This window comes from Spea bombifrons, chromosome 6, assembly GCF_027358695.1.
Source record: "Spea bombifrons isolate aSpeBom1 chromosome 6, aSpeBom1.2.pri, whole genome shotgun sequence".
NCBI classification, from domain to species: domain Eukaryota; kingdom Metazoa; phylum Chordata; class Amphibia; order Anura; family Pelobatidae; genus Spea; species Spea bombifrons.
This window is the reverse complement of record NC_071092.1, coordinates 24,993,378-25,016,756: the sequence shown is the minus strand read 5'-3', so window position 1 is coordinate 25,016,756 and position 23,379 is coordinate 24,993,378. Positions and strand designations below refer to the sequence as shown.

At 40.0% G+C, this 23,379-nt stretch overlaps 1 protein-coding gene across 2 annotated transcripts; it reads left to right on the top strand.

Annotated features, from left to right (window-relative positions):
• The first annotated feature begins 3,370 nt into the window (after positions 1-3,370).
• CYTH4 (cytohesin 4) lies at positions 3,371-22,911 on the top strand. Of its 2 annotated transcripts, XM_053468672.1 has the most exons (14): positions 3,371-3,821; positions 3,864-4,126; positions 6,100-6,179; positions 7,658-7,722; positions 7,812-7,878; positions 12,557-12,675; positions 17,190-17,270; positions 17,520-17,632; positions 18,735-18,883; positions 21,056-21,170; positions 21,544-21,620; positions 21,708-21,779; positions 22,101-22,246; positions 22,587-22,911. In XM_053468672.1, the coding sequence occupies exons 2-14, from the start codon at positions 4,024-4,026 to the stop codon at positions 22,663-22,665; spliced, it is 1,266 nt and encodes a 421-aa protein (XP_053324647.1). In that variant the 5' UTR covers positions 3,371-3,821; positions 3,864-4,023; the 3' UTR covers positions 22,666-22,911. The 2 variants fall into 2 exon arrangements, with proteins under 2 accessions (XP_053324647.1, XP_053324646.1); XM_053468671.1 differs by having other exon boundaries at positions 3,371-4,126.
• Positions 22,912-23,379: the final 468 nt, after the last annotated feature.

The window sequence follows — 23,379 nt, the reverse complement described above, 5'->3', positions numbered from 1 at the left end:
GTTAGAGGGACCTCTTGAACATGTTATTAATATCAGTGATGTTACAATGACATCACTTAGCTTACTTTTTTGTTTATTTTTTTATTATTTTAGTGATTTTTTTATTGTTACAAAAAAATCACTAACCCTTTTTTAAATTTTTTTGGTTTATTTTTTCAGCTTGTGAGAAGAGTGAGAAGCATGGTTTCTCACTATCATCCCTGCGATCCCCCTGCACTGATCACACTGTGATCTCCATGCAAGTCCCCATAGATTACAGTGTCAGTGTCGGGTCTAGACAGACCCTGCAGGGGATATCGTGTTCTCCGATGACCTTCCGGGTGACGTTGGCAGTGAATGTAATGGCTTTCCGGCGCTCACGTGATGGGGGGGAGTCTGTCCCTGCCACTGCAAGAAAATCAGGAGGTACCTGTACGTACTAAATGGCTTTACTAGATGCATTTTTTAGGATGTACAGGTACGTCTATAGGGGACGGAAGGGCTTAAAAAAGGGATTTATACCTACTTTCATTTTTAACTTTAATTATATTTTTAACATCTAAGAAATTTGTTAATACTCCATTTTATTTGCCAATTCACATGGGGTAGCCAATGCATCCTTTTCCAAGCGAAATTTCCACCATGGAGCAACCAGGGTGCAGAAGGTACCTATGACTCACTTCTGATTAATATGGGCCATCGGCTGGCATTTTTAATTGTATATTGTCGTATTGTGTTTATATAACTGTAATTGCAGTAAGAATTTATTAGGAATTTTTAGTATAATCTCCCAAGGAAAAAATAACTGCTTAAGGACCAACATTTTTTTTGGGTACCCTAATATGTTTTTTGAAAGGTATAGAATAAACCTTTGGCTTCCCTTACTATACGGAGAGTTAAATGCATTAATCATACATACTCAGTTCTTCCACCCTACTGAATCTTATAGTTGATAAAATAAGTTTGATGAGAAGATAAAAAGTCATATGGTCACATGAAGATATTAACACAAATAACTGTAAAAATGCATAACCCACAAGCACATTTATATCTGAAAACTGAATAATTTCTGCGGTACAGATGTCAAGGTTCTAAAAGCATCCTGATCCAAAGGCAGGTCTTAGGACATTGACGGAAAGTTATCCAGGTTCAGTCCAAAATGTTGCGGGACCAGAGTTCCATGGCTGTGGCTACGAAACCCAAGTCTTCAGATGACGAGGGAAAACCAGGGTTCTTAAATGAGCTCCCACTCTGAAACTACCCCAACCTGTGTCCAACATATACCCAAACGGGCGCTCAGATAGGGCAAAAGGCAGCCGTAGCAACGGTGCTCAAAGTTCAGCGGCATTTCCTCGGGGCCCAGCAACCAAACAGTTCCAGGAAATCTCAGCTAGGACCCGGTCAGGCAAAAGAGCAGAAAGAACAGGGAAGTGGGGCAAGGATTACAACAGGGTGTAATAAAAATATAGGGCCAATACAAACTTCGTATAATTGGATCAACACATATGTATGTGCGTCAAAAATAGGCAGAGTCACTTAGATGCAAACAAAGGTAAAACATTTAATACGAACAAAAATAGAAGAAGAATATAAAAAGTAGATAACAAAAATAATACAAAACAAGTCTTACAAAACCTTGGAAAGGAATTTAGTTCATGATATCTGTCCTATGCATTCCTGAGGATGGAGGGAGGGAGTGTTGGGACGTGAAGAGTCCGTGGATGGCAAGTACATCTTCCCTCAACCTCTCTTCCCATGCCTCTCTCATGTCTTACAAATGCCTAGCTTATATACTGTAATAAATATAAGTCAACTATTAATCTCCATGGACAACAGCTGGCTCCCAACACAATGGGATTCCTCTTGAGTAAACCAGTTTCAAGGAATTACACTAGTGGCGAAACCCAAATGTCCAGGAACTCACAATACATCAAAGAGCTATCTCTCTACCAGGTGGGAACAATACAATCTCCTACAACAAAAGGACTGCAGGAGATAGTATCTGGGCTGGAGACAAGCATGTGTTTGTCCTACAACAAAAGGAGACAATATCAACATTCCAGAGACCCACCCTGAATTTGCCCTGAGAACCATCAACTTCACTGTGGGGGCAATCTAACTTCATGGACAAGAGCGGTCTCTACAGGCAGCTGGTGCAGGTACAAGATTGTGCCTTCCTAAGGATGAGTGGACACAAACTCAGAAGATGATTGGCTGGGACTGTTTGGGCATGGTGGCTATAAAGGTGTGAGCAACAAAGACAGAGGGAGAGAACCAGAAAGAAGGAAGAGAGAGAACCAGAAAGAAAGAAGGAAGGATAACATCAAGGTGACAGGGACACCCCATCCTTACATGCGCACATAGAGTCATTAGCATAGTGTAGTTAGAGTCATAGAGCCTTGTATTTTAGACGCTTCTCTATATACTCATATATATGTATTTTTTATTTTAATAAACCCATTGTTTTAAGCCACTGGTGTAAGTGGAGTTTCATACGACGAGGAATCTGTAGTAGTTAAAGGAAAGCCAGACGGGTGAAGGTTATATATCCCGGGATTCAAAGGTGCTTTCTACATATACGGTTTGGATAATGATGTCAGTCTATTGGTCTTCACCTAATTGGGTGTTCAAACAGCTTACTAAGGTCTTTACACGTGGAAACCCTATTTTAAATGGTTATATGTTTTTTCCTGAACTCTGGCTTTCTGACTATGGCTTGTCTTGACTACTCTGCATGTACCCTTGAGTCTGTGCCTGGTCCAGAGGATCCTTAGAAAGTTTTACCCAAAACACTCAACTCGAGGGGGAATCTGTTGGAGGGTAAAAAAACTCTGTGTTTGTGCCAATTGTGCTTGGAAGGGCAAAAAGTGTTGCTGCGTACAACTTATGCACTTGGATGCAGAGGTCCACTTTGCCAGCTATGTATGATGTGCGTAGCTATTACTCCAGTACCCACAATATTTTTTCCATAAAAAAGCTGTGCCCCACCACCTAAACACCGCATAATTGTTTACCTAGAGCGGTAAACTGTGCACATGACTAGGAAGTAACAAGCTGCCATTGGAAGCCATTCTCCAGTCAGATACATCCATAAGAGACTAGAGCTCTAATGAAACAATGGCGGAGTTGCTTTGTCTGCAGCTGGTACCTGTGCTCAGCATTGGGCAGGTGATATGTGATATGCAAGGCATTTGTTGAAGGAAAGGTAGGGTGGGGTGTCGACATGGGCCAGAGACCGTAAGGCCAGCTCTGGCTGTAGTTTATTGCATAGAATGGCTGTACCATAGCAGCACCTCCTTTCTTTATTAACTCCCCCTCCACTTTAAATGCTGAATGCATTTAAAGTTTAGGTTGAGCCACATAGCATTTACAGAAAATAGTGATCTGAAGGGAAGACAGCCTGTGGTTAAGAGGAACTTGCCAACAATGTAAAGGCGAAACAGACTAAGCAATGGGAGGACAGGTGATGGAGGGGGTAGAAAGAGACAGAAAGGAAATTGCTGGTAGCCACAGAGGAATCAACAGGAAATAGTAAGTCAACTTCTTGGTGCATTAAACTGTGAAATACAAGTTTCTACATTTTTTGTATGTGACACAGCTTGCACGTCCACTTCCTCTCACTAGGATCCCCCCCTTTCCACCAGTAAAATCTCTGAAGAAACACAAATCTTTCTAAATAATGATGACTAAAGGAGAACAAGAGGATGAAACAAATAAGGAAATTTGACACATGGGTCACAGGAGAGCAAAGTTCTGGATCCGAAGGTTTGAATTGATTTAGACATCAAATAAAGGGGTGGTGGACTTAATACAGTAGTATTATAGGTCTGGATTGAAAGTCAGTGTTAATGAGGACGCATAGGGTGAAAGAAGCGCCCATACAGCAGGTAATGAACATTAGAAACAGAGCAGAAAGAGAACTGAGACTAAAAAGAGGAATAAATAAAAGTCAGGAGTTAAACGAGACAGTCCATACAGCACACAAAGCTGAGACTCCAAGAGTGCTGGAGGGACAAAGAAAACCGAGACAGAGAGCTTGTGGAGATGGGGAGCACAGACAGTGAGAGGTGTGGAGTACATGCAGGGAAAAGCTGCAGAAAGGACTCCGAGAAAGATGTTCAGCCTTTGATGGAGAAATGTGACAGAGGTGAGCACTGACCACAGTGTTATTGTTGTCTTCTGAATCCCCCTTCCTGTCAACTAACGTGTCTTTATGTGACACTTTGTCCTTTTATGCTGTTACTGTGTGTGCCATTGTATGGTTACTTTAATAGAAAAACCGAATATGTTTGTGGTTTTCTGTGCTTTCTTATCTGTAACAGGGCTTCCTGGTTTACTTCACTACACACCCTGATCAGTAATATTGTGTTTCATTTTCTCCATGTGATTGATTGTACTTGATTATAGTATATACTGTCATATTCTTACTTTGAAGTGTTATTGCCATCTTTTTCTGTGATTATCTGTATTGCTAGGTCAATATGTAGCTCTTCTCCCAGCTATGTGATTTTGGATAAAGAAAACTTAGAGGACATACTGAATCACTGTTTAATGTCACATCACAATAGCTCTTTAGGATGCCTAAAATGACTTTCTTCACCATGAATTATTAGGACCCTGTAGTGAAGTGCCCTAAGCACTTGCCTATTCACTTTATACGGTAGTGTTATTTCTATGGTAGTAACAAATGCGTTGTTTTGGAACAGTTTTACCCCATCTATACATCAAATGCCTATGCAGTCTAGTGCAGATTTAAAACAATTAATTTACTGTGTTCCAAAATCATTTAGCTCTGTGATAGTGAATACATATTGTGCTAAAGTATCAACTAGCCCAATGGCTTCAGGTAGCGCTTATATGCATGGCTCAGAACTTAGGTAGAAGACAGTATGTACAAAAATATATTTATGTGTCACACCTTTATCAGACCTTTATGTAGTGTCTGTTTCATCTCCAGTACTGAAACTCCAAAACAGATTATTCAGTTGAATTGGACTGAATAAGTACCTCTTTGCTGAAGTACCCCTGGAAGTACAAGATCTTCTGGTTGAGGAACTAGCTTTGCTTTACTAAACCACCTGCCCTCCCAGGCACTGCCCTCTGTTTCTAAGCACTTATGAGAGCATTGGATCTTATGAACTGAACCCCTCTTCTCTCTGATGTTAATTTCAGTGCTCCATTTTCCCTAATTCCCTACAGTAGTCTGTTCCAAATCTATGGTACATATGAAGAGAAAGAATATAAATAGAAAGAGTGACATTGTTAACAAGAACACTAACATACATAACATTACTTAACAATTGCCCATATGACACTCTGCATTTGTGAATTTGGTTAATTTTGCAAAGAGTCTCATAAATCTTGCCAAGGATTGGACAAAGGTATAGAAATAGGAAACCAGCTTTAGCTTTTTTTTTTTATATATTTTGATATATACAGATCAATCTCTTTGCAATATGCATTACACAATAACAATAACAACAAAAATAACATTACAAAATAAGCATCAGTCTGATCTGTGATGTTGTTTCCATGTGTGTGTTTCATTTTCTCCATGTGATTCATTGTACTTGATTATAGTATATTCTGTCATATCCTTATTTGAAGTTTTATTGCCTTTTTTTGTCTGTATTGCTAGGTCGGTATGAAGCTCTGCTCCCAGTCATGTGTAGCACTATGATTTTGGATAATGCAAACTTAGTGGTGCATACAATTGCAACATATACTGAATTGCTCTTTAATGTCACATCATAATAGATCTTTAGGATGTCTTAAAGGACTTTCTTTAGAATGAATTATTAGGTGCTATAGTCAAGTGCCCTAAGCAGCTGCCTAATCACTTTATATGATAACGCCATCTCTTATTTTACCAACCATATGTTTTGAAGTTGTTAGTAGTCTTCTGCCTCTAAGCTGAGAACAACTGGGTGTTGTTTGGTTAATGGTCTCTGTGCTTTCTACTTTGTTTTGTGTACATCTGCTGAGCTCTCTAATACTTTTGCGACCTCTGGATTAACTGTCTCATGGGTCCTTACCCTCACTTCTTGGCATCATTGATCGTATTTTGTTGCTTTTTGCACCTCCAGAAATTAACTTCATAACTTTACTGTTTTTACCTAGGTGTATATCTTGATCAAAGAGAGGAGCATAAGGCTCAGACCATCAAGTGTCACAGGGAACAGCTGCTTGAATCAATTAAGGTGCCCACTTTATAATTCTAGCACCCAGGCACATTTTTCAACACTGCACCTACTTCATTCCCTTCTGTTGCACTATTACTCTCTGAACTTTACCCTTACATCTCTAATGTTTTGTTTTTAACCCCCATACGTTATACTCCACAGCTGAAAAATATGGAGCTAGGCACATCAGTTTAGGAGCCAAAGTAAACTACTTCTAAGTTTATTCCACCACTGAAATGTAAATTCTTTAATGAGCGGATTCAAATTGCTCTTAAAATTGTATGGTATTTGTTTGACACGGTATGATCAGCTTGTACACCAAATAACAGAATGTATGTGGCCCTGGCTCATTGAAGAATGGAATTGGACACCATTGGTCATGAAGCAGATATCATTTATTATGATGACATTCACACTATTTACTTTATGGTATTTAATTCTAGAGCATTAAACAATCACTTTAACAATATCTTCTGTACCACACTCTCTAAATGTTATTATGCCCAATAACATATCTCTAGTGCATGCTAGACAGACTGTATCTCCACTAATCTTCTCCAGTATCCAGTATTATAGGTAGACTATATGGTGGGATGAGCCCTACCCTGAACTCTGTTTCTTATTTCTTTTATACTTACTATTGTCCACAACTTTTTCACTCTCGCTCTTACTCACACTCTCTTACATTTGCATGCTCTAATTCATACTCTCACACGCACTCTCTCATGCTCTCATTCTCCCTCTCAATGCCTCCCTACTTCTCTGCCAACCACGTACGTGTCCCTTTCTCCTTTCCTGCTGTTTTGTTTCTTCCCTTGCCTCTTCTTGTTCTTCTTTCTTTGCTTCTCCGAGGACCAGATCTATTGGTGCACTTACGCAAAAAAGGCAGAGCCTATGGGCACACCCTCTTGAAGGAACCGGAGAGGTGCTGTCCCCATGGCTTTGTCATTTTGTGGAAGTACTCCAAGAGGCCAGAATAATGAAGACAGATGCATGGGTTCAAGCATTTCTGCATCTTTTTTCAACGCAAATCTATCTGCATTATTCTGCTCTCTTGTTACACTTCTGCAAAAGGGCAGAGCCACGGGGACAGACTCTCCCCTTTTCCATCAATCAGGAGAAAGGGTGTGCCTGGAGGCTGCTCTCTTTTGCAGAAGTGCACTAGGAGAAGCGGATGAAGTAAGAAGACGCAGAGAGAAGTGGACGAAGAAAAACACAGAAGAACAAGAAGAGGCAAGACAAGTATCAGAGCTGCAGGAAAGGAGACAGGGACATTGAAGCGGTCGGCTGAGAAGGCAGGGAGACATTGAAAGAGACCATGAGAGAAAGTGAATGAGAGTGTGAGAGGGAGTGAGTGAGAATGTGAGAGAGCATGAGAGAAAGGGAATGAGGGTGAGTGACAACAAACTTTGCGTCCCAATGGAAAAAGCCCTCCGAATTTCCTCTGTGTTTACTGACTTTCTCGTCACTAATTATAATCTCTGTCTAATTCATAGAACCTGCAGAATGAGATAACTGAAATAGTGGCAGATATTGATGATTTTGAGCGCATGGAGCAAAGGTCAGTCACCCACTAAAGGACTTCTTAGTTCATTGTTTGACAAATAGAGCATGCTTTCTTTACTATCAACTGATCTTTTCTTCATTCAGACGTAAAATCCAGAAGGAGAATGAACTGTACCGAGCTAGCAGAAAATTTAACATGGACCCAGATAAGGTGCGTAAAGAGTTGAGGACGGGAGCACCCCTACAATGGTTTGTTCACTACAAAATATCAAAATCAAATGGTAACATTGCAAGTATGTAAAATACCAAAAACTACAACAGCTTCAAGACATATTCCTCCTTCCAATATAGCGACATGAAAAAAACAGCAACCATAGAGTGGACACAAAAATAGAAAGACAGTGGTGTAATATTATACATACCACCAACCCTAGTAAATAACTGCACTACAAATGTAGTACAAAGTACAGGTAATAGTTAAAAGCAACTTTTTATTGATTAACTACTGTACTGATATTATTCTTATTGCTTTTACACATTATGGAGAACTTCAATCTCTTTATTAGGCTAGGTTTCCACTTGGTTTTTTTTTTGCTAAAAACGCCCATAAAAACACCAATAGCGCCACCTGGCATTTTTTTAGTGAAAAAACGCTGCAGCCAGATGTTAGCTGTTCTTCAATATGAAATCGCAAAATGCCATTTCCACTTGGCGTTTTTTTGTTTGGCGTTTTTTCAGTCCTCTTTGGCGTTTTTCTGCTTTTTTGGGCTCTGTGGCAGTTTTTCAAAACAGCAGCATGTTGACACTCTGGCGTTTTTTGCAAGGAAATCTTGGTGTTTTTTTCCAATAGAAGTCTATGGGAGAGAAAAAACGCCATGAAAAAGCCATGTGGGTTTATTGCCTTGGCGTTTTTTATGGCGTTTTTTCCACAGTTACAATGCAGAGGATGGACCCAGTATCTGTGTGTCCTAGGAGAAATAGGCTGGAAACAAACAGTTTCACACAAAACAAAGTCCTGGACTGGTTCATATTGAATTTTACACCATTTGGAACAAACATGCCGTTACAAACAAACATACCTGACGCATCAACTGGATCCTGCGTGCCAAAAGCAACAGCAAACAATTTGCACCATCATTTGGGGCCAATCTTCCCAGAGGAGCAGACATTCGAAATAAAGCATGCCTTACAAACCACAGAAAAGAGACAAAAGGGTCTACCAAGTAAATGACATCAGGAGAGGGCAGATACTTGCCATTTATCCTAATCCCTTTTAGCTGGGTGAAACTTCTAACTTGTAAAGGCTGGAAAAACTGCCTAAGGTCAAAAAAAGCAATTTCCACAGAACGCCAGAAAAAACTCCAGAAAAAACGCCAAAACGCAGGTAAATGCAGTGGCAGTTTTCTTGGCGTTTTTCCTGGCGTTTTTCATCAAGAAAAAAACGCAGGACAAAAACCCAAGTGGAAACCTAGCCTAATACTACATTTTAAAGACACAATAGTTACACTTTTTATGTCCAAACACCCAGTAGGTCAGTCAATGACAGTTATCAATTGAGAGACTGCAAACTCCTAGCTCATGTCGTTTAAACCTCAACATGTTCTGTCTCACAAATGGCATAGCTTCTTCAAGTACAACCATTCTCACTTATATTTGCACTGATCATTGTTCAGCCTGACTTTCACTTAGAGACTCAATATGCGGTAAAACATGGTATATTGTATGGTTATTAATGTTATTAAAGGAGCCCTTCCTTGACATAAGAGACCCTCCTTGAGGTTTGTCCAGGGGACTGCCCTCTGTCAGGCCTAAGCCAGCAACACCTATAAATAGTATTGATCATACCTCAAAATAATTGACACAGCAGATTGCCAAGAGAACTAGAAGGACATTTCTGTGCTAGCAGGTTATTCCATCGCAATACCACCAAGACAGGGTGGGGTTGAATATAAAGCTTCTGGGTCCTTTGGAATTCCCAGCTGTGGCTCCATCATCAGGAATACGTTCTTAGAGTTATTCTGGTTTGTCATTAAATAAAAAAATAAATAGTAGTAAGGGCTCATATCAACATGCAAAATTTTCACTTAATGGTTTAAAATGGGACATACTTACAAAGATGAGGAACTCCAAACAAAGCAAATGTTTGCAATATACTGTACTATACATTGGTAGGAACATTGCTGTATTGAAAGAAGGAGGATGACACTTTTGAAATAGCTTATGTTGCCTGCATATTAAAAACATACACTTCTGTGGGACATTTTTGGAGTTCTATTATTGATCCAGTCCCTGTTTACCAAATTTAAAAATAATAAGTATATTGGAAAGAGTGATTCACATTCTTTAATATCTATCTTTTGTAATTACATAAATAGGTTAAAGTTATTTTCATATTATGGATAAATGCTACTTTGGTGTTTTCTGCTGCAGTTGCCATATATGATTATTATAGATAAAACTGTGAAAACTTTGGGGGGTTTTTCGAATATGTTTGTTACTAAATAATAGTTCAAATATATGAATATGGCATGGAAAAACAATGTATATATTGGATAAGAGAACTGAAAACTACAGTTTAAAAAAACTGTGACAGAATGACCTGTCATACAGGGGCCCAAGGTACTCAGAAATGGCTCCAGCCTGGCTGCCAAACAGGCAGGAACTCCATTGTTTAATTAATCCCATCAATAGGATTGCTGACTGGGGATTAAAGGTTGGGTTGAATACATGTATCTGTTAATTTATGTTAATGAAGTTCTGTGGCTATATCAGTCTATGTTTTACAACAATAAACTGTTCATTCCTGCTGTACTCAGTTCAAGGTAGTTGTGTCTACTTATTGGGTACACATAGCAGGGTTCCAAGGTGCGCATGCTGGCCGGTGCTGGAAGTGATTCCAGGGACAAGAGGAGGATACATGTGGGTGATCTCTGGGAGTTACTACAGCTCTCTTGGTGAACCCAGTTACATTGGTGGCAAGCGGTGGGATTGCCTCCTAGTCTGAGGGACACTTCATTTGCACCGGGATCTATCTCCAGGAAAGAGAATGGAAGTCAGCTACGCAGAGCTGATCCAGAGGAATTGTACCCGTCTGAAGCTCTGGAGGGAAGTTCTCCACTTGGAAATTAAGTACAAGGGGAAAAGCCTCCCAACCTTTGAGGAAAGGTTTTCGCTCCAGCGGAAGTTGCGGATGCCGTTCTTGGGGAAGCAGCCCAAAGAGGAATGGGTGGCTGAGCTGGAGGTGCTGGTCCAGACAGAGCTGAGGTTGGATGATGGATATCGGGCTCTGCGGTGGTACGCAGCACAGCTGTGCCTGGGGCTGGAGGATAAAGGTCCTACAGATTATTATTGGAAATTATAGAAAAGGATCCCGACTTCGGTAGTGCATCGGAGTGTCGGGGAGAAGATGTCCAGGAGCGAAGGGAGGAGGATATCCCATACATGCCTGAGCTGTGGGCTGACCTGGATTATTTGGTCACACAAGAATGGGAACTGGAACAGGCATATCAAGAGTTTTTTGACCATGTGCAACAGTATGCCCCAGTGACCATGGATTTCATTGATTTTACTGCGTGGTCACCTGAGGATGTTGACTCAGGAGGGGTGGATGGGACTGAGTCACAGGGTTACTGGACAGCTAACCCAGATCCGATAGCGGAACTATGTGATTGTACACCACAACCAGATCCAGAGACTGTGGATTTAATTGATTTTACATCTGAGGATGTTGGTCCGGGAGGGCTTGCAATTGGCTTCCCTTCTCAGCAAAAGGAAGAAGGTTTTGTGGGTGTAGTAGCTGGCACTGCGGTCTCCACAAGCACCCACCCAGCAGAAGAGCTGCCATCGGGGCAGAGTGCCACTGGCTTCTGCCTGCTCCTTTCCCTGTTTCCCGAGCTTGACCACAGCAACCTTGTAGGGTCCAGTCAGGCAGCCCCAGAGACTGTGGTAGTTGATGGGACTGGGGTCTCCACACCTGGGTCCCCGGAATGTTTGGCAGTTGGCCCAGATCCCTGCTCCCCAGCAGAAGCGCTGGCAACAGGGCAGAGTGCTGCTGTTCTCTGCCCACCCCTCCCCCTTGTTCCTGAGTCTGACCATGACGCCCCCGCAATTCTCGCTCAGTCCACCCCAGCCGAAATACTGGCAACAGGAGAGAGGCAGGACGGCCCCTCTCTACCAGCACTGGAGGTGCCCGCAAACCCTATAGAAGAGCTTTCTCCTGGTCAAAGTGCAGGTGGCCTCTGCCCTCCCACATCAGACGTCCCTCCACTAGAGGATGGTACAAAACCAGCACTGGGGGACATGTATCCCATACAGGTGGATGAGACTGTGGTTGCCACCTGTGGTCCCCAGAATTGCTGGGCAGCTGGCTCGGATCCCCAACCCTTGATTGAAGGGGCCCCCGCCACCCTGTCATCTCCTCAGCGGCTGAGAAGACTCCAGAGAGAAGGTGCAGTTGGCCGGTGCTGGAAGTGATTCGAGGGACAAGAGGAGGATACATGTGGGTGATCTCTGGGAGTTACTACAGCTCTCTTGGTGAACCCGTTACACAAACATAGCAAAAAAAAAAGCTGAAAATGTAACAACCAATAAATAATAATATTGCAAGCTGGCATTAACCATTCCAGTTCAGTCATTAACCCTTTTGTTTATCAATGTAATTTCTTTGTGAAATTTGTGAAGCTGAGATCAGTAACCACCATTAGCTAAACAATTTATTGCCACAAAGTGCCTCCTGCTTCTCTTCGTCCTAGTTTAACAAAATGTGAGGGCTAACTTAATGTGAATAAATAATCATTCAGATCTTGAAAACAGGACGTTAAGACATCTGCTCCCATGGTAGCCATGAATTGCTTAAGTGTTAAAAAATTATATTGCTCTACTTTTTTCAGGGCATAGAACTACTGATTGAGAAAAAACTCCTGGAGAGAGAACCCGGACAAATTGCTGATTTCTTATATCAAGGGGCAGGACTTAGCAAGACCGCAATAGGAGAGTTCCTTGGTCAAATGTAAGAACAATAAATTATAGTCTCTATTCTGCTTATTATAATGTTACAAAACAATTACTGGTATTATCTATATTAGACATGATTTAGTGATTTGTTTAGTGATTCCTGATTGGATTTAATGTTGGCAACAAATGCTTGTTTATTGGTTCAATTAAGTGTCTAACCTGAGGTTAAGGTGAAGCGAACTTAATGAGGGATGACACATGTAGCACATTTTAAATTAATTCTTTTATAGATGGAAAAATCAGGATTAAATATTTGTAGACAGGTCTTTACCTTGTTACCTACTATAAAAAAAGGTAAAACTAACATGCAGAATGTGTGTCTAAACACACTTTGACATACAAATTTACACTTTTGTTGCCAGATGACGTTTAATATGTGCCATTAGTGCAATGCAAGACAGAATTGTGTATGTATTTTGTACAGGGGTAGTTTGTATTTAAACATTCATACAAAATAAAAAGGTGCCAACACAAAAATGGTTATTTTTAACACTCCTTTTGATGAGCTACAATAATTTCCCTTAATTGATTTATGTGATGTTTGCCAGCAACTTGCTAAAAGGCATCATGTGAACTACATCAAAATATCTTTTTGCACAAGTTGCCATAATGTATCAATGTCAACTACAAGAAAATGTAATGAATGGAGATTGCCATTTTTTTGGCATGACACTCTGACAAGCGAATCTTCATATTTGGTGAAAGGTACTTTACATTAATATGCTGTAACAAGTTGCTGGCAAGTGCCCAAGAAATAAATTAAAGGGACACTCCAGTCATCATATACACTTTATGATAGCTGTGTTGTCCCCTTTAAATCATCATTTTCTACCCCTTTTTTAAAGACATGGAAGCATCCCTCTGCAGAATTTTTACACATTTTCCGAAATACATGTATTCATAGGAATGTCTGAAAAAAAAGGAGGGATTGCAACAAACCAAATGAAAATGAAGGAGGAAGCTCAAAATTTTTGTTTGGAATTCATTGGTTGCTTTGTGTATTGAAGTTGGTTTAGCATATTTTGTTTTATGTGTAATGTGTATTGTAATTGAAAAGAAAAATGGTGGGAAGGGAAAGCATTCCTCCCATCTGTGCTGTCGGACCAATAGGGGACTCAATGGTCATATGTCAGTATGTTAATACAGTGAAACCTGCAATGCTGAAACCTTTTTACTTAATAACCCCTTTCTACTTATTCAGATAATTCAGTTATTATGATTAATACGTATAATTGAATTGCATTTAATCCATGTAGTGACATAAGTATTGTTAGATGTTTTTGCCAGCTGAACTCTTTCTGTATCACGTGTCTTTTGATAAGTTAATGAGGCCACGTCTGCAATGATCTCAAAAGCAATTCAATATGAATGTTGAATGCAAAAGCTTAATTCAGTCTCCCTCTCTGCCCACCATCCTGCATGGATGGGGCAATCTGCATTTTGCTGGGTTATGTCGGACCTTTTGGTTGCAGGTTAGTCTTAGGCTAGGTTTCCAGTTGCTAAAAACGCCCATAAAAACGCCAATTCAGCCACACAGCGTTTTTTGTGAAAAAACGCTGCGGCCGGATGTTAGCTGTTTTTCAATAGGAAATCGCACAATGCCATATCCACTTGGCGTTTTTCTGTTTGGCGTTTTTTCAGTCCTCTTTGGCGTTTTTCTGCTTTTTTGGGCTCTGTGGCAGTTTTCCAAAATCGCAGCATGTTGACACTCTGGCGTTTTTTGCAAGGAAATCTTGGCGTTTTTCTCCAATAGAAGTCTATGGGAGAGAAAAAACGCCATGAAAAAGCCATGTGGGTTTTGCCTTGGCGGTTTTTATGCCGTTTTTTTCCACAGTTACAATGCAGAGGATGGACCCAGTATCTGTGTGTCCTACGAGAAATAGGCTGAAAACAAACAGTTTCACACAAAACAAAGTTCATATTGAATTTTACACCATTTGGAACAAACATGCCATTACAACTGGATCCTGCGTGCCAAAAGCAACAGCAAACAATCTGCACCATCATTTGGGGCCAATCTTCCTAGAGGAGCAGACATTCGGAATAAAGCATGCCTTACAAACCACAGAAAAGAGACAAAAGTGTCCGCCGGGCCGTGTTTAAGTAGAACTCTACCATGGAAATGACATCAGGAGGGGGCAGATACTTGCCATTTATCCTAATCCCTTTTAGCTGGGTGAAAATTCCAACGTGTAAAGGCTGGAAAAACTGCCTAAGGTCAAAAAAGCAATTTCCACAGACGCCAGAAAAAACTCCAGAAAAACCGCCAAAACGCAGGAGAATGCAGTGGCAGTTTTCTTGGCGTTTTTCCTGGCGTTTTACATCAAGAAAAAAACGCAGGACAAAAACCTAAGTGGAAACCTAGCCTTAGAAAGTGCATTGTTTGTTGGGCTTTCACTCTATTGTATGTTACTGTTGTCTCTTATTAAACAATCTGTTAAAGTAGACAAACCTTTGTGATATATTTTGATATTTGGTTTAAAACCATAATCAGGACATAATAACAATCATCTATTCCATGGCAGATTAGGTAAATACAACCTTAGAAGAAGAACAACACACGACTTTTCCATTTTGGCCTAATTTTTGTTTAATAAATCATGACACGGTATAATATGTCATGTCTTATTGTTCATCTGAGGTTGTAATCATCTGCCAAGGAACAGATGATTGTTATTATGTTCTGATATGTAAAAAAAACTTATAAGTAGAGTTTTAAATATGTTTTTGTAAATGTATTTAAGTTACAGTTTGTATAAAGGGATTTTGGACAAATCGTTCAGTTTAAACTGAAGACAGTGTTCATTATAAGGAAAATCTCTGTTATGTTCGCCAAACGTTATTTTTGATTGTGTGCCCTGGGAGTCGAATCACTAGTGAGTTAGGTTTTACAGTAGTGTTTGTAAGTAGGCTTGAGTTGAGCCTCAGTAATTGCTATGTACAAAACCTGATTCTGACACAAAGCTTAATATGTAGTTTTATCAACAAGCGACTGAACATTATGACCACCTACCTAATATTGTGTAGGCCCCCCTTTTGCCGCCAAAACAGCCCTGACCCGTCGAGGGATGGACTCCACTAGACCCTTTTGAAGGTGTGCTGCTGTATCTGGCACTATGATGTTAGCAGCAGATCCTTTAAGTCCTGTAAGTTGCAAGGTGGGGCTTCCATGGATCGGACTTGTTTGATCAGCACATCTCACAGATGCTCGATAATATTGACATCTGGGGATTTTAGAGGCCAAGTCAACACCTTGAACTCCGTGTGTTCCTCAAACCATTCTTGAACCATTTTTGCTTTGTGGCAGGGCGCATTATCCTGCTGAAAGGGGCCAATACCATCAGGGAATAACGTGTCCATGAAAGGGTGTACATGGTCTGCAACAATGCTTAGGTAGGTGGTACGTGTCAAAGTAACATCCACATGAAATGCAGGACCCAAGGTTTCCCAGCAGAACATTGCCCAAAGCATCACACTCCTTCTACCAGCTTGCCTTCTTCCCATTATGATATGGGAATTATGATAATTTACCATGTGTTCTCCAGGTAAGTGACGCTCACGCACCCAGGCATCCACGTGATGTAATAGAAAACATGACTCATCATACCAAGCCACCTTCTTCCATTGCTCCGTGTTCCAGTTCTTATGCTCACATGCCCATTGTGACGCTTTCCGCAGTGGACAGGGGTCAGCATGGGCACCCTGACTGGTCTGCTGCATCACAAACTGTGATGTACTGTGTGTTCTGGCACCTTTCTATCAGACTCAGCCTTAACCTTTTCAGCAATTTGTGCTACAGTAGCTCGTCTGTTGGATTTGACCACCTGGGCCACCTTTTGGCCTCCCTCCCATGAGCCTTGGCCGCTCATGACCCTGATGCCGGTTCACTGCTTTTCCTTGCTTGATGAAATGTTCACTTGCTGCCTGGTATTCTACCCATTGACAAGTGCCATGATAAGAAGACTATTAGTGTTATTTACTTGAGTGGTTATAATGTTATGGCTGATGTTTCTGTGAAGGAGGAAGGGGGGTGCAGTGTAACACCAAGGTAGTAAACAACGATTGTTGCATAGATTACCTAGGTTGTGGAATTATCAACAATGCTATCTATATCAGAAACTGGGCATCGAGGGAACATAGGAATAACCACAAGCTCAGTGTTGGAGATATTCATCTTCAGGTAATAGAATGCCGCCTGGGATGCCATTTCAGAGATAGCAAAGTAAGTAAGAGCTGGTACAAAGGAACAAACAGATAAAGAAGAATAGAGGCATAACAAAAGACAGTGGTAGGGGGGACGAGCAAGTGCTTTTCTATTCATTGCTATGGCGATAGGACCACTTTAAAAACTAAGCAACACAATCACTTTTTATACATAAAGCCTACTGTTTAACTTTTAACACTGAAGGTATTTAACACAAATGTTGTATATCTTGATAAGGGCTAGACTAGAACACTATTTTCTGATTATTTTAAGAATACCTTCTTCTCATTCATGTTTGTCTCTAGGAATCCCCTACATATTAAAGTCCTGCAGGCGTTTGTAGAACACCATAATTTAACCAGACTTGGTCTGGTTGAAGCTCTAAGGTAAGGTGCAAAATCTTGGACCTGTCTATGTACGGCTGTAACCACATGATGAACGTGAGAGCTTGAGAAAGAGGGTTTTGTGCTCTATTTCACAATTTTGTAGTCTTTCTCTTGCAATTTCAATGATTATATTAACAGAATGGAGAACACAGTAGCCATCAGACAGTTATGGAATCCTAACGTATACTTTTATATATGATACATCTCCTTACTAAATTGTATTCATTCTTTTGAATTTATCTCTCATAGGCAGTTTCTTAGTAGATTTCGTCTGCCAGGGGAGGCTCAGAAAATTGATAGGATGATGGAAGCTTTCTCAACACATTACTGCCAGTGTAACCCAAAGATCTTCAAGTCTACAGGTCTGTTCATGTTAATGTCAGTGTTCATGGACACTAGGCAACAATAAAATTACAGCACATAATTTGTTACTCGTTATTTTGGTTTAGATTGTTAATAATTCTTTAGACAGACTTATGGTTCTTTCAACAGGTAGGTTTTCAGAAAAGTTAAGTACTTTGTATTTGTACACAGCTCTATAGCTGCCCGTGGGGTACTGACCACTGTCTGTGACTTTGTTTGTCGTTCCTTCTCTTACTTAAACATTTCTGGTAATTACCAATAAAACCCCCATGCAAGCAATATGTTTGCTTAGACGGTTTGGATTAAAATCATGAATAAAGTATTCATTTTTTATTAATTAATCCCATCAAGTACTAGTCAAGAATTTGTATGTGTTGATGAGTTTCTCTACTGTAACATTTGTCCCTCCTTGTTTTTTCTTATATTTCCTTAAACTCACCAGTATCAACCTTTGCATAGGCCCACTTACATTACACATCACTGTGTGGCTGCATGTTCTCAGAGTGAATTGTGCATGCCATAGCTGCCCAAAAAGTTGACTTCTGGCTGCAGTTGAACTATACCTGTCATTATTTTTAGTAATTTTAAAACTTTGTTTCGATCATGGGAATTGTAGCTCAGCACCCCTAATACATCTTATGGTGTGCACATATTTGCCTATATAGATGTCTAATTTTATGTGCCTATAGCACAGAGAGACCTCTACCTCAGAGCCCTTTGGTCGGGTCCATCATCATGAGCAAATAAATACAAGGAAGTTATGTTAATTTTTTGCCAAAATGATTTCATGTATTTTATTAGAAATAGGAAAGACTTAGTTCCCTATTCTGCTTGTGCAGCTAGTATTAAGAAGTATTTTCCCAGCACAGGAAACAGGTCATCACTACATAATTACACTACCGTTTAAAAGTTTGGGGTCACTTTAAAAGGCTAATTAATCAGTAGAAAAACCTTTTGCAATTATGTTACACAGCTAGAAATTGGCTTTTTTTTATGAAAAACAGCTAAGTGACCCCAAACTTTTGTACGTTAGTGTATAGTACAATAATAGATCGATACACACATTTCAATTATAATTGTTTTTTTTACCCTGTTTTACAGACAGCTGCTACATTGTGTCCTTCTCACTGATTATCTTGAACACTTCACTGCACAATCCAAATGTTAAGGAGAAGCCAGATTTGCAGCAGTTCCTGTCTATACACAGAGGGATACATGCAGGAGGAGACCTACCAGCCGAACTACTTACTGTAAGTAGGCCTGGGCCATATCAAGCTTCATAGAAAATGTCTCTGATTTTACATAAGGAATGGGACACTGGTTCCACTATGTATTTGGTGTGGCTATAGTCTTACCTCCAAGGTGTTTTAATCCAGAACCAATTTATGCAAGCCAGTCACTCTGATATCCTGTTTACTTGATAATGAGAGCCCACCAAGCTTATTAAACCCCTTTACGACAATTGACATGCTAGGCACATCACAGAAAAACATCCCAATGGTAACAATCGATTTGCCTGGCACGTCATGACTTTAAACCTGTGTAGAAAGCAATCTTCTCCCAAACGGTGTTGCTGACTTTGTCTCTCGCAAGATAGCAGCACCCATTAAAACATGTTCTCAAGAGGGTCACTCCCCCTGCAGGTTGATTACAAGGACTGCATTTAACCGTGCAAGCCAATGGAGCCCATCTTAATAATCACAATGTGATTAGTAAAATAAATGAAAAAAAACAACTTTTCCTGACTACAATTTGTCCATATATGATGTTGCTGACTTTGGCTTGTCCTAACTACGATGTGTCCGTATATCCTGTTGCTGACTTCGGCTTATCCTGACTATGATCTGTCCCTATATATCCTGTTGCTGACCCCAGCTAGTTCTGACTGCAATTACTCCACTAGGTTCGTCTCATCCTGCTACCTTTGTGCCCAGGCGTCCAGCTACCTGCTTTGTGGATCCACCTGGTGTGTCAGATCCTCTCTGTATGACAAAAATACCATTATTTGCAATACCCAGGAGTGCCTAGATTTCAAACATATATGGCTTGATATGAATAAATTAAATCGGCCAGGTTCAAAGATGGCCCAAATAGGACACAGGGACAGAATTTAACCAGTCAAAATTCCATGTAGTAAAACTGAATTGTGTATGCCCCAGTTGTAGCTTATTACCCCCCAAACAACCGGACACACTTATGCATGGGTTGTATCACTGTACTCAGGAGATGTTGCTGACCACAAATTGGGGTGTTGTTTGGCTGTGGCCTATACCAGGAGCTGTAAATTCATACCTACTGTAGAATGTGTGTGAGAAAGAACAAACAAAAACATACGACTGCTAACTTTGATAAAGGTTGGTGGTAAAATGTGTGCATGGAGTTAAAATACCATAATTTGAAATACCCTGGGGGTGTCTAGTTTTCAAACATATATGGTTGGGTAGACTGGATGGGTCAAATTGTTCTTATTTGCTGTCACTTTCTATGTTTCTATATTTCTATGTTTGATGGGGGTAATTAAATAGGCAGACTTCAAAGATGTCCCAAATAGGACATGGGGCAGAATTTTCAACATGTCAAAATTCCAAGTTAAAAAAAATAAACTGCGCATGTCCCAAATATGGTCTATTACCCTCCAAACAACCATAGAAACTCATGCATGGGTGGTACTATACACTGTACTTAGGAGCTGTAAATTTCACAATATGTGTGAAAAAAAAATACTACCACAAAGTTTGACAAAAGTCCTTTTTTTCTCATTTTCTCATATTTATACTTTTTTTATAATAAATTATATGATATTAAAAATATATTGAAGAAATAAACAATATATAACTTGTGTGGGTACATTAACGACAAACACAACAGAAATGTTAAAACAGCCATTGTCATAAAGGGTACATAAAAACCTCTGTCCTTACGGAGTTAAGGATCGTCCAATTAATCTAGCTGTATCATTTTGTAGAGCTAACATAAACTTGTTGTGTTGCCCTTATAATTGGAAAGCCAGCTGTGAATTGGTCTGATTTTAAGTCAGACAAACCTGTTCCAGTGAATTCTCATGTCCTCTGCCATGAGAAATCCATGTTGAACATTCCTAAGTTGCTATGTAGGTTATTCTTGGTCATTTAGCAACAATGCCCATGGTGTTTGTGCCCCATAGGTAACATAGTTCATAAGGTTGAAAAAAGACCAAAGTCCATCAAGTTCAACCTATATACATATTGTGTCCCTACTGTGTTGATCCAGTGTCCCTACTTAGGTCTCTCTAAGCAAGTGTGTGTAGTGTTGCATAGGGGGTTGATTTTTGCTTTGCTATTTATTAATGCTTAGTGCATTGTATTAGACATTAACTAATCACAGTTCTCCCATGTTCTACAATGTTTATCTGTGTTTTTGTATGCCCATGTTCTCAACTACAGGAAATGTATGACAGCCTAAAAAAGGAACCATTTAAAATTCCTGAAGAAGAGGATGCATGGGAGCGAACACATGCCTTCCACAAGCCACAACGCGAAGGTTGGCTGCTCAAATTGGGTGAGCTTCATAGCTTAGAGACGTCTAAAACAAACGTGAGAGAAGATGCAAAAAAATGTGTGCAATTGAAGCTAATATACCATGAAATTGTATGCGTATACAGGAGTTGTTCAAGGTGTTTTTCTATGATTTAGGTGGTCCTATCGCTTAATTAAGGCATATAACTAAGGAATAAACCAAACCAGGACATGCAATACATATGATCACCTGTGTAATCACCTAATTATTTTGCCCTCTGTTAAAAACATCTACCCGCTATCATTTTATGTATAGTGGGGGACACTTTACTTCTTATAATCATCTCAGAATTCAGATTCCAGAATTCTATGGGACTTTGGGACGGAAAATTACTGTCCAGTTTTTCTCTCTGAAGGTGGTCGTGTAAAAACATGGAAGAAAAGGTGGTTCATTCTCAAGGACAACTGTCTTTACTACTTTGAGTGCATCGCGGTAAGAAGTCTACCTGTTTAAGAAGTGCCCTGATTCCTCTGAGTTAGACAGAAACACTAACTTCAGTTTACCTTTGTTTCCAAAAAGGATAAAGAACCACTTGGAATAATCCCTTTAGAGAACCTGTCTGTTGAAATTGCAGAAGATCCCAAAAAGCCGGTAAGAAAAAATACTGGTTATCCTTTTACAAATGATGTAATCACTATCATTGTGAGCCAGAACAGCGGTTTTCCAGATTTGCTAATATGGAATCACAGCCCTTTTTCTTTTCAGTCATGCTCTCTCAATCTCCATAATATATTTTAATTCCTATCACCAATTTCACTATTCTTTAGCGGAACTATCATCAAGGCAACCAAGGCTGCTGCATAGGGTCCCTGGCAATGTAGAGGGAAAAGCCAGACAAGCAAGATAGGGCTGTACTTAGGCTATGTGACACCTTGTGCCCTTGTGTTTATTTTGAATCACTCCTTTCCTCAGCATTGCTTTGACCTACATGCAAGGGGGCAAACTATCAAAGCTTGTAAGACACATGGTGATGGGCGAATGGTCCAGGGCAATCATCAGTCGTATCGTTTGTCTGCACAAAGCCATGAAGAGAGAGAGTGCTGGATGCAGAGTCTAAGGTGAGATTTAATTTCAGACCAATCTTGCAGATACACATATATATGCAGTGTGCAAATAATTTATATTATGACAGTGGTTAGTCTGTCTATACCTCAGTGTTTAATGAATAAAACATCAAGCTTTACATTGTGATTGACCCAGGTGCAAAATATGGAGAACTTGGTAACATGAATCCTTCATAACACCTGAAATGTCACCTGATTGAGCTGCAAATAACAGGGCTAGGATGTATAATTTTAGTGTCATGATTATCTAGAAGTGCTTTGTAACTAGCTGACCTATACACTTATTGACTCTTTAAACTTGTTGTCACATCATTTTCTCTTCTTTCTTCCTCAGATCCAGCATATCTTGGGATCCATTCTATGATATTGTGTCAATTCAGAAGAAAATAACAGCAATCAAGAAAAGTTACTAGTAACCAGGGAAAATATGTATTTTGCTTTATCTATGATGTGATACTGGCACAACGTTGAGCAAGTGATATTGACACGGAACACTTTCTATCCAGACTACAATGACTCTCCCAGAACATTACAGAGATATGTGCCCAGTATGGAGCAGAATGCTCAAACGGAAGACTTTCCATCTAGCAGAGAGATGTTCATCCTTCCGCAACCTCCCAAAATTACTTTGTGTAGAGTTAAACATTTGTATGGATTAACTTAGTATTGTTCATATCTATTCTGGGAAGTGAAATAGTGTGAGACTAGCTCACTTGAGATCAGACAATGCAACATGCCCTATTGTCTGTCTTTGCTTAAGAAAGTCAAACAAATCTAAATTGGAAATGTGAGGAAGATTTCCTCTACACAAGGCTTCATAGGCTTCATCGATGAGGTGCAATTGTTTTTTTCTATGGAAAGAAGTACATGTCTGGACTAGCCTTTGACTCTTAAACTTAGAATGAAATGCATAAAAGTTTAAGACTGGCTTGGGGAAGCCTACACCAGATAACAAAATGTAATTATACATATGTATAGCATTGACACTGTACATGTGAGATAAAAAGTTATGTGAGGTATAAAGTTGTCATATCTGGTTGGTGCCATGACATTACTATTTGGCAAAAGCCAATACTAAACTCTATACGTTTTCACTGAAGCGGTGTTGCTATAGTATTTATTCCAGT

What these genes read in the sequence shown, in the direction of transcription:
- CYTH4 (XM_053468672.1), top strand. Translation starts at nt 4,024, where the DNA reads ATGGGGAGCACAGACAGTGAGAGGTGTGGAGTACATGCAGGGAAAAGC. An exon ending in TTAACATGGACCCAGATAAG is followed by an intron (nt 7,879 to 12,556) that starts GTGCGTAAAGAG and finishes TACTTTTTTCAG; the next exon opens with GGCATAGAACTACTGATTGA. An exon ending in TACCAGCCGAACTACTTACT is followed by an intron (nt 18,884 to 21,055) that starts GTAAGTAGGCCT and finishes TCTCAACTACAG; the next exon opens with GAAATGTATGACAGCCTAAA.